The 12,082-nt window shown below is 38.6% G+C and overlaps 1 protein-coding gene across 5 annotated transcripts in view; it reads right to left on the reverse strand.

Annotated features, from left to right (window-relative positions):
* The window catches only part of VPS13B (vacuolar protein sorting 13 homolog B), a 353,019-nt gene that overhangs the window by 179,187 nt on the left and 161,750 nt on the right, over positions 1 to 12,082 (reverse strand). For all 5 annotated transcript variants that reach the window (XM_081919663.1, XM_081919665.1, XM_081919662.1 and 2 more), the window contains exon 22: positions 6,813 to 6,943. In XM_081919663.1, the coding sequence (XP_081775789.1) occupies positions 6,813 to 6,943 (131 nt within the window). The remainder of the gene's footprint in view (positions 1 to 6,812; positions 6,944 to 12,082) is intronic.

Raw genomic sequence — 12,082 nt, forward strand, 5'->3', positions numbered from 1 at the left:
AAAAACCAGTTGAAATATAAATTTGCCAATCCGTAACATTTTCTAGAAATAATACTAATGTTTGAAATAAATTTTTATATATACTATTTACACAAAAACTAGTAAGATATAGTAAGGCTGCATTCCTTACATGTCAGAGAAGCCCTACTGAATTCAATGGATTTACTCCTAGGTAAGTGGGCACTGGTGGCGCTGTGGTCTAAACCACTGAGCCTAGGGCTTGCCAAGCAGAAGGTTGGTGGTTCGAATCCTTGCAATGGGGTGAGCTCCCATTGCTCAGTCCCTAGGGGCTCCTGCCCACCTAGCAGTTCGAAAGCACGTGGGCGGGAAGGTAAACGGTGTTTCTGTGCGCTGCTCTGGTTCGCCAGAAACGGCTTAGTCATGCTGGCCACATGACCCAGAAAAACTGTCTGCGGACAAACATTGGCTCCCACGGCCAGTAAAGCAAGAATGAGCGCCGCAACCCCAGAATCGTTCACGACTGGACTTAACTGTCAGGGGTCCTTTACCTTTACCTTTTTAAGTGGGCTAAGAATGCAGCCTAAATGAACCTAGATATTACATAGGAATGTACAGGGAAACGATTGTTGGCATACGTCTGTCTCGAGAAACAATGGAGTGTGCCTCTGGAGGTGAAGTCAAACCACTGTGTTAGCAGCACCAATGTTACAGCTTAAGGATGGCTATCGGGTGATGAGAGATCAGAAGGATCTTTACTGGTAATCGAATGGGGAAGACGGAGTGAACTTTGCATGTCCTCTGGTACTGCTGTACTTCACCAAGGGAGGAAAGCACTAGAAAGTCGCAAGCTATAATCTTTGCATAGCATTCAGCTGCATTTCATTCTACCTAACCATGCTGCCCCATATGCTGCTGCCATAAGGATCCAGCACTATGCATTGTTGGAATGTTGTTAGACGGCTGAATCACAGACATCCTCACATTTTTTCTTGTTTGTTGGTTGGTTTTAAGGCTTGATGATTTTAAGTGCTCAAACCCGTATTAGGGAAGCTACTTTCAGACCCATATTAAGGAAACTCCCCTCCTTCTGCCAGGCTCTTATTCCAGAACAACTCAATCGTCCCTTATAAGAATATGCAAAAAAAACAGCAACAACATTTCTCTGCATTCTTTAAAAGTTGGCCATCTCAACAGAAATTGAAGCCGTGACGGCTTTTTAACCAGTTTCGTCAAAAAAATAAGACTGGGGCATATGCAAATTAGAATCTCACCCCCCAATTAGTGTTCATTTCTTTGTGCATATGTATAAGCCCATGCATTGAAATTACGAAATTGCTGCCCCCACAAAAGAAACAATTTATTCACAATAAATTGGTATTCGTATGAAAAAGTATCAGCTGGCATTTGCACTCCTGCAAAACATATGAATATGTAAGATCTTGATGCACACCTGGACAGCTCACACCTGGACAAATTTCTATGTTGGGGACACCAACTAACTGCACATGCATGTGTATGTAGATACAGGTAGGTAGCTATGTTGGTCTGCTGTAGTCGAAACAAAATTTAAAAAAAATCCTTCCAGTAGCACCTTAGAGACCAACTAAGTTTGCTATTGGTATGAGCTTTCATGTGCATGAAAGCTTCTTCAGATACCACAGCTGTGTAACTGTGTGTGCTCTGCACATACAGAGAGAGAGAGAGAGAGAGAGAGAGTAAAAGAAAAGGAAGAGTACTTCTAAAAATTTATTAGTTGTTTGATTAAACAAGAATGTATCACGTATCACTTTATTGATAGAAATAGTGCTTAAAAATATATGTAATCCAAATATCTTAAAATTCCTGTACTCTTAAAGTTACATCAATAGCTTATATTAAAGCTATCAAATAAATCTTTTTACACTTTAAAAATAACTATTAAACTGTGTGTCTAAAATTGTGAATTTAATGTGAAATGTGACTGATTTATATAACTGAATATAAATCTGCAGCAGTAAATCTTACATTAATGTAAGGATCTGACAATCCAAGGGAAAGAAAATGAAGTAATCTGCCAGTAAGAAGTCCTCAAGCTGGGGGTCAGATCCTATTCATGGAAACCATCTGGTTGGGACCCTCTAAGCCACACCAAACACAAATGATCTTTTAAAAAAATATCCTATTCATTAATGCATCACAGCTGCACTGAGTGTTACTTCATTTTTCCATGGCAACATCCTTTCTGTTTCAAGGATCGTATTTCAGTTTTGGTAGCAACGTGTTCTTTTGCCAATACCGAACATACTTGTGTGTTAAAGACAAGGAATTATTACAAATTCTTGAAACAAAATCACCTCCTTTTTGATTATGTTAAGGATTGTGCTTGCTACGCAACACTCCCTAATAACAGAACAACAAAGGGCAGCTAACATGCATTCAAAATATGCATTTATTTTCTGTTCTTGATAAAATGTCTCAAAATGTGTCAATTTCCACACTAATAAAATCAGTCTATACTGTAGTAAGAAACTAAAATTCTCCTGTTGTATGACTTCAAATTGAACCAAATAAGATTTTTAAGTTACACAACAGGGAAGTTTTAGTTTTCTATTAGAAGAAAAGAACAATATAGTATTAAAATGGTAATATCCATATTGATGGCACATTTTCAAAATATTTCACTTACATTTTCTAAGCAATCTTTACACCAAACCTGCAAAGGAGACTAGCATTACAGTCTCCATAATTCATATATAGTCTGAGAAAAAGTGCCCTCACTAATAATTTTATTATAATAATAGTAATTTTATTATTTGTATGCTGCCCAACTGACTGAGTAGCTCCAGCCACTCTGGGCAGCTCCCAACAGAATATTAAAAACACAATAAATATTAAAAACACAGTAATTTTATGAGTCATCTCTCATTTGAACAAGATCTTTCCAGAAAATTATTGCACCGGTTCATATTTTTAAGAATTGTACTTCATATGTCCACATGATTTAAATGTTAAATTGTGTATTGTAAAACAGGGATGTTCTCAAACACTTTAAATTGTAATGACTGTATATATTAATCTATGACAAATATAATATTTAAAATTGGTGAAACACTAGAGGTGGGATTGAGGGAGAGAGGTAACATCTATAACAGGGATGGGAAACTTCACACCTGGGGGCCAAATGCAGCCTTGCAGGGATCCCTGTCTGGCCCTCAGTCCACCCACCCTAGCCATGCTCCCTTCACCAGGCTCCACCCCCTCTGACTACACCACACTCCTCATCAGCCCCACTACATCTCTTGCTTAAGTGTCTTTGCCTGGATGGGATGTGTCCATCAACAGTGATAATATGTTTTACTTGCCAGGATGGAGAGAGGTATGTATAGAAACCTCCGAATGGTGCATGGCTTCAACACATCCTTCACTAAAAAGGTAAGAGCCACATCTTTTGCTCCTCCCACTTTTTGCCTCTGGACACACCCACCCCTGGTATATGGCCCCTGGAAGATTGGCTGTAAAGGAACATGGTCCTTGGACCAATTCCCTCCCCCCCCCCCCATTCCAATCTATTATACAACTCCATCATCAACTCCAACACCTTAACGTCTCAGCTTTCAGCCTCAAACAAATCTATGCTGGGGCTTTTTTTGGGGGGGGAGGGAGGACCCAGGAGTATTATTGGGTAGTTGTGGATTCTCCTTCATTAGATGTTTTTAAGCAGAGGTTGGATGACCATCTGCTTTGGTTGAGATTCCTGCATTGCAGAGGGTTGAACCAGTTGATCCTTGGGGTCCTCTTCTGACTCTACAAAATTCTACAATTCTATGATTTTATGACACTGTACAGCCTAGAAATTAGCAACAACCAGTTGTTGGATGGTGTTCACAAGAGATCCTGAGATGATCCACACCATCATCTTCAGCAACTCCAACAAGAAGAATTCAGCGCCGGTGATCAAAAGAATGGAGATCAATGAACACAGGTATGGAAGGACCAAGGTAAGCAGCAAGTAATGCAAGGCAGAAGGAAGGAACAAGGCCAAAGGGTGAAGCAAAGAGTTGATTCCAAGGTCACATTTTGTGCATATGTTTTTGCTTTCTGTGGTGATCTTATGAACACACACAGAGGAAATCGGAATGTTTCCTTTGGAAATATTATACTGTACTGCAGCAAAGATCCCTGTCAGGTTGACTTGATGGGTTTAGACATTCTACTAGAACAACTATGAGTGCAAATGAAGGAGGAATTGTGTCACAATCAGAAAGCAGGTGAGGGAACCCAAGAGAATAATTTGTCAAAGTATATAGAATAGCCAGTTAAGATGGAGTCTAACTGCACAAGTGAACTTCTGCTAATGCCACAGAATTTCACCTTCATTTCTTCCACCTGCAGCCTCCTGTGTATTACCAAAATCTGCTCAAGAGGGACTCCCAACCTTTCAGAATTGATTTTAAGGCTGTAGGGGGAGCGCTGCAAGGGGTGAGGGGAAGGGGAAGTCCCTTTGCATGAGTAGCAGTCTATTCCACTCACACATGGACAGTTCAGGAAAAAGCACTTAAGAGTACAGGACTCTGTGTGCACCAGTTCTGGCTATCTTTTCATTCGATGCTAAGAGCCTTCCATACTGCACTCACCACACCATCAACATATTTCCAACTCCATTTCATTTTGTTTTAATATGTTATTTAATACAAATCATGTTGACTTAAAATACTGATTCAAATATTTTCAAGTAACTAAGGATTCATTTTATAAAGTACTTAAGGAACATTTTGATAATAGTGTATTTATGTGAAACATAGTAAAAATGTGGAGTTATTTGGTTGGTGCTTAACATACTATTACTCATTATTAACTCATGCCAAAATGTGGAACCCTTGTTATTCTCAATGAAATCAAGCATTAACAACCATTTAAAAATAATTGTGTTTACATTACTTCATAAGTTGAGCAGCTATTAGTACCAGGAACACATGCAAAGTGAACACTTCCCTCCCTCATGCTATAGTTGCCAAAAGACACTGCAAAGTTTACTCTGAAATTGTTAGCCGCTATAGAAAAAAGCCCTTGCATAACAGCATTTTTAAAATTACATCATAACTTCTTACAACAAGCCTAGTTCATGGAGTTGTCATGCTGGACACTACTGTGAGCAAAACAGCCAAGCAGACACTAGCCTTGGATCCAAAGTAAAATTTCCAGGTGTTTCTGTTCTAAGCATTTATGTATTTATTTATAAATACAAAGAACAACCCTTTCATGCTTTCAAATTATGGAAGACAACAGTCTGCTGACAACTCAGGACTCCTTTTCAGTTTATATTTGTCATACTATAAAATCAATCTCCTGTAAATCACTATCCCCAAACCATACTGCCAAAATACATCCACATAAGCCCTGGCTGACTACAATGAGAAGGGCAGCTTTCAAGTTTTCTCAGATTGTTGTTCTATATTTAGTGATGGTGGAACTCCGAGAATGCTATACCATTGTTGGAATAGAAAAAATACCTTGGGCATTATAATAAGGGCCAGAACAGATGCAACACTGGCTCCACAACCACACTGCAAATGTGATTAGCAAATCAGGAACCCTGGGTACATACACGCCTCAACTGCATCTCAAGCAAATCCCTCCTCAATTGCAGTTAAGCACTTTGACAGGACTGCTGTTAGCCTGAAACATGGTTAGCAAGGGAGTCCCTTAAATCAATATTTAAAACAACGAACTGCCGTAGACATCAATGAGAGAAGAGGACTTTATCAAGCCTGCTCTACTGATGATCCCAACTAGCATCAAGTTAGCAGTTGGAGGAAAGAACTGTGTAGCACGAGCAGCCCTGAACTCGTGGCCTGGGTGCTGTTACATGCTTTGCTCATAGATCTGGTTGTGGGGCAGGGAGTTCTTCTGGGGAAGGGGTTGCTCTCCAAGACAGCCAGAAGTTGCATAGGCAGAACTGTATAGCTGTGCTATAGGAATGTAAAACTTTAAGAATTGGTGCCTGAGCTGGCTTTTTCTCTCCTCCCATTCCTTTTTCTTCATGTATCCTGTCTTCTAGATTTTAAGCCTAAGGAGGGATGCATTCCTGAGGCTGACTACCAATTTGCATTACCTGGAGCTAGATTTATAACTTTACTTCCCCCAAGTACAAACGCATTGTTAGTTACAAATTGAAATGAATGATAAAAGGCACCCAAGTGCCATGAGCTCAAATCTCCCTGACCAACAATCCCAACAGGGGGGGGAAAACACCCTGTTATCACTTGACAAGAATTTCTGCTGAGAATAGAGGAACCTATGACTTAAATATCCAAATCGTCCCATTCAAACAGTATATAGATAATCAAGGCAATCTGTAGTAGTTGGAAATCTGTGCTTTTCAAATACAAGTGAACAGGAAATGCAATGGAGCAAAAACTCCAACTGGAGTTGGAGCACTGTTTGCTGGGTTCCCACAACAACCTGTAAGTTTAATTTCTTTTTTTAAATCAAAAGATAGTCATAGGTTGCAGTCTGACTGGATATTTGGATGATGGGAATTCTTAAAAGCAGCGCTAATCTGCTGCTTGTAAATGACCGTGAGATATTGTGCAAAATATACAAACAAACAAGGCACTGCAGAAAGCTCACAGTCAATGCACCGCTATTGCTACATGTGACCGCATACAAGACAATGTGCAGAAGACCATACTTAAGTCTTCTCTTCTTTCAACCAAAGGGGCTTAAAGTGCTTAAGACTGGCTTCATCATTTCTTATATAAACAAACGCTGGGAACTTATCTTACAAGGGTTTCAAAATAAGCTAAATCCTAGAAAGTATTAAATATTTCAGATATTCCATTCTCTCTCTCACACCGCCCCCAGCATCTTACCTGAAGTGTAAGGCGCTTGACTGCATTCCACAATACCCCAATAAATTCTTTCATCTTTTCCTCAGGACTTCTGCTGCAGCTTTCAGATGAGCTCAGCATGGCTTTCACTGGAACTGATAAAGGTCGCGATTCTTAAAAATAAAAGGACAATAGAATACATTTGAGAACTTAAGTTTGTTTTACGTGATGCATAGTAGAATAATCTAACCAAAGTTAGTCACCACAAGTTCTACTGAAACCTATGTAAATCTAATTAATCAGAAGTAACTTATTCCATTAGTTTCAACAGGCCTTAGTTGAATTGAACTAAATCAGCAAGCATTGTGGAAAGGTCAGATTTTTAAAATATTCCAATAGAATTCCACCGTTTCATAAAGCTGGTGGTTACATTCAAATAATTTAGTACAAAACATTTGGCAAATAAGAGGGAGATTTTAGCTTCAATTGTGCCAAAGAACCTGAATTAGCAATTCAGCAGTTTGGTTATCAAATCTAGGAAGTCTCTTCAATTTATACATTCCTTAAAAATTGATGCTATCTGTACATGCATTTTATTCATAATTTCATTATTTGCTTATTTATAAATAACATCACTCTTTCAAGCACATAACAAGCAGGATATCACATTTATAGACCCTCTACAATTACAACATCATATCTTCCAAGTATCTTTTATCAAAGAATGAGGACAACAAAATTAAAAGACAATAGGAAATTTCAATAAATATCAACATAAATTACAATGACAGAGTAATTGTGCACTATGTTTAAATCAATTGCTTAACTTTCTCAGCGTGGAACAAGCTTGGGGTAGTAAGCAGTTAACATTGATCTCCATGTAACTAAAGGGAACGATGTAAAAATCTGTGTATCATTGGCATTACACCCCAATAATTATGTAAGTTATCTTACATAAATAAAAACCTGTTTCCGATTTGCTAGTGTTGCCATATTACTAACTTTGTTGGGATTGGAATACCCTTGTGTGCCAAACTTGTGGGGAAAGAGTTCATGGGAATTAACATGATCACTAAACCAGCTCTTTTTCTATTTCTACGCTGACTTTGCTAAACATCTCAGATGGACAAAACAAAAATCTTAAAAGTAAGGAGCTGATTGGGTTCATGCTGATGGCAGACTTGTAATCATACGGTTTTGGAAAACCTTGGAAGGCACAACGATAGATGGTATGATAAGCTCTGTGTCTTCACAATGTATGAAAGGACAACACGAAAGGTCTGACTGCCTTGGGAGCAAAGTAGACATTTTCTGTGGTGAATGGGTAGATTTTATTATGTATGCAAACTGCTGACAGAACAACCCCAACAAGATACCTGAATTTCTGGGACACCTCCCCGCTTCCCCCCCCCCTGAACCAAGCATCTTATGGTTTCCATACTTTATTGAGTTGTAAAAGCTGCCTTTGCTAAAAGTTGTTTTGCATAAGTTTTGTATAAGAGAAATACTGCTGCTTCCAATCACTGATGGTGCCTTTCACCAGCTCCCAAGAATAAAGATGTTGATACACAAAAGAGAAAGCAGTACAATGTGCTCCGCATCAATATGAATAAAAATTTGTGGTCAGCAGTATGCAGGACAAAAACAGAATCTTTACAAAACAGCATGGTTGGGCTTATTTTGATGGATTACTGCCAGCATGTGAAAAATACACCGGAAAAAGTTCTTCCCCCACTCCAAATCTTGTGGGAAATATCAGATTTAAATAAAAATATTGCGCTCTTTCATGTCTAGTTAACATTCTTCACCCACCTAAAGCATCCTTGTTCAAGCATCCACTGCACAGCAGGCACACACAAACAATAGCCCTTCAGTTAACTAAACGGAAATGTGTGATCTCCTAATTTAAGTGCTTCCCTTCTGCCAAAAGATTTCACAGCCCACCAAAGTCTTAGCATTTAAGTTTAAGAATGAATCCAGTTTTGTATTCAAATTGGGTCTGCTTGCTAGGTTTATACAAAACAAAACCAAGAAAAAATAATTATGAAGGATCAAATGCCCAACACTGAATCCCCAAATTTTCTGGGTATTTTCCAGCTAGTTTTAATGCTCCAGTTGCCCCAACTTATTAGTGCTCACTCTATTTACTTCTGCAACACCCTTCCTCCATTCAAAAAGGTGGTGTAGATGTAATGGTTAGAGGTCTTTCAATTGCTAGAGGGTCACAGGATTGCATGTACTGTTCACTTCTGCAATTAAGTATTACATCAACCCCAATGTTAAACAAACCTCTTTCCTCTTAATTAGGATGTGAAATGCTTTTAAGATTGTGACAAACCCAGCAAGGAAAGAAAGGGGTGGGTGGGTGGGATTTAGTCACAGAGGTGAAGTGGAGGTGTGGGAATGTCACTCACAAAAGTGAAACAGGAGAGGGAATATAAATCAATTGTGATTTATAAAAAAAAGCTTAAAGGAGCATGCAATTTTATCATGAATAAATTTTATCATACAGAAAAATAACATTAAATATCGCATTACAAAGCATGGATGAAACTTTTAATTATTTCCATATATCACTGCCTCCATCAGTCAGAGCTGGACTGAACATGTCACTTTCAGGGCTCAGACTTAACTCATACACTTACACACCATACTCTAAGACACCTCAAACCCCACTAAGTGTTGCAGAAAGACTATAAAAGTCTCACCATCTAATTAGCCTCCTGAAGTGTCCACGTTTTATTCCCTCATGACCGTGATAATACATAGTTAATGATACATAAGATATGGAGGTTAAATTGCCAGCAGCACTTTTTGAATTTCCTCATATAGCTGCCAGTTAGGATGTCCTTGTGCACGCTAAAGGATTCAGGGCAGAGCAGACAAGGGAAAGAGTTAAACGGTCCCTCTCCGTAGCCAATTTTCTAATCCAAGGATTAGATCATGATGCTTGCAGATACTGGATTGCAACCCCCGTCAGCCCCAGCCAGCATGGCCAATGGAGAAGGATGGCAGAAGTCCAACAAAATTAAAAAGGAAGATAAGAATTCACATAGTCTGTTCAGCCACTGACAAATTCTAGCCATGGACTGAAAACTGCATACGGGCGGTGGTGGTCATTTCTAGTATCTCTTGAAATGAAGGGAAGTAGTTTCCCTATACATTTTTCATTTTGAGAAATCACATTGCTAAAAGCTCAAAGTAAGTGAAGATACCCAAGGACTATAGTGGGCCATTTTGTTAAAACACCTCTTTGTGAAAATGTTCAAATCTTGTTGTATACTGATGAAACAATAAAAATAGTTTATGGGCACAAAAACTTTTGCTGAACTTATAAAAAGCTCTACCATATTTAAAAAGTGATATATGTCTGGATGGAAGGCTCTCTGCTGAATGTTCAGTAATGGAAACACGGAACTAGGGAATATTTTCAAAGTGGCAAGTCTTGACCTCAAGATGACATAACCTTTGTTTGTCTCCAAACAGCAGAGGGACAAGAAAATGTCAGCTGAGAAAATTATTGGGAATTCAGAAGAGACAAGGCCATTTATTTTGAGAGCAAGGGCAAGAGCTGTGTGTCTCTGTGTGTTTGTAAAACATTGGGCTTTTTATTATTATTTCCTGAGTAAATCATATTTTCCCACCCTTTATTTCTAACAAGGTTTCAGTTGCCATTACTTCCCAAACTACTAGAATCAAAGAACAGGAGTTTAAGCTATATACCAGCTGCGACCAAAGTTGCCATCACAGAGCACAATATACAATATCAGTTTCTAGCAGTTCTCAAGACAGCTCCCTAAGACTCATGTTGTAACTGAAAGTCATAAAGGACTTTTAAGACAGTGCACAGGACGTTTTGTTAATCACTCAAAAGTTTTCTAAAATATACATTTTTGTGTGAAATTAAGGCTGCAATTTATGCCCACTCACTCGGGACTATTTCCCCATTGAACTCACTGGGGCTTTCAAGTTAGCATGCATAAAAATGGGCTCCAAAAATCTTTGCTATCTTAATTTTAAGGTTTGATAGGTAGCAGCAGACTTTTAAATCAACAAATGCAAACAGTCCAAAAAATTACAATAAAGCCTAACAGCTATCAAACCAAACAATCTCCTAAGAGAATAAAATCTACCATATGCTGTTCATTAATTGCAAGTTTCAGTTCCACAGAATTATTTTACAATAAAACTAAAGATCCAATTAACAGAAAAAGAAACAGATTTAAGTTGAGCTGGTAAATGAAAGTATGTTATTATAACGGAAACGTTTTTAAAATGTATCAGTCCTACCAAGAAAAGTTTCCTTCTTCATGAGCAAATATTAATTTCATTAAATAATTTGAAACTGATTCCATCCATCTCTAGGGTTGATTTAAGATACAGCTTTTCCTCAAAAGATGAGACAGCAAATTAAAGACACTTGTTGTGGCCTTTTCACTTCATAGCTGAATTAAAAGAGATGAGTGGCCAAACCCTCAGCTGTGCTAAAGTACAGCAGCAAGGCATAAAACCCAGGGCACTCCCTTCCACTAATGCAGCCATCAACACTTTGGTTTTCTGAGACTGTTCTTGAGAAATAAAGAGAAATTAAGTCACTGATCACGCCTTAAGTAGCATCAAAAGAATCAACTGCCCTACTGAAGTCATTTCTGTGGGAGAGAGCTGCTAGGGAAGGGATGGAACCTGCTGGTGGTGATTGTTTTGATTGACGAAGCAGAGGAGATGGGCAACAGTATATAGGAAGGCTCTAAATAAGTAGAAAATGCATTAATAATGATTGTGGGAGACAGGAGAAAGACTGGACTATGGCTTTGGAGTTTGGGGTGGCTCAGAATCTCAGGCAGTCTATGCTACACTTCATCCAACAGAGAAGCCTCCACTGCAAGGGATGTTAATGTAAATGGAAAAGAAATAAAGCAGCCCTGTTGCTTCAGACCAAAGGTCTATCTAGTCCAGCATCCCATTTCCCAGAGGTGCCTCCAAGAAGCCCAAAAGCATGGCATGCAATATAATAACCCTCCAGCATTATGTACCAGGTGACCTATTATTTACAATATGTTATCTCCATCTACACTTGCAAAAAAACAAAACCCCATCTTGCAAGCCTTAGTGCAAAGTGTGAATTTCAACTCAAGTTTCCTGCAACCAAACACAGCACTCTTTGCCATTATACCACATTGTGTCTTGTTTATACAACAGCATTGAAAAAATTAAGATACATTATGTTCACTAAAGCATTCCCTGAACAGCTATCTTTTTGGAGAGGCCAGCAAACTTGAGCTGACCCAATAATGTATTAAAATGAAGTACTA

Source organism: Podarcis melisellensis (assembly GCF_964234715.1).
Source record: "Podarcis melisellensis genome assembly, chromosome: 7".
NCBI classification, from domain to species: domain Eukaryota; kingdom Metazoa; phylum Chordata; class Lepidosauria; order Squamata; family Lacertidae; genus Podarcis; species Podarcis melisellensis.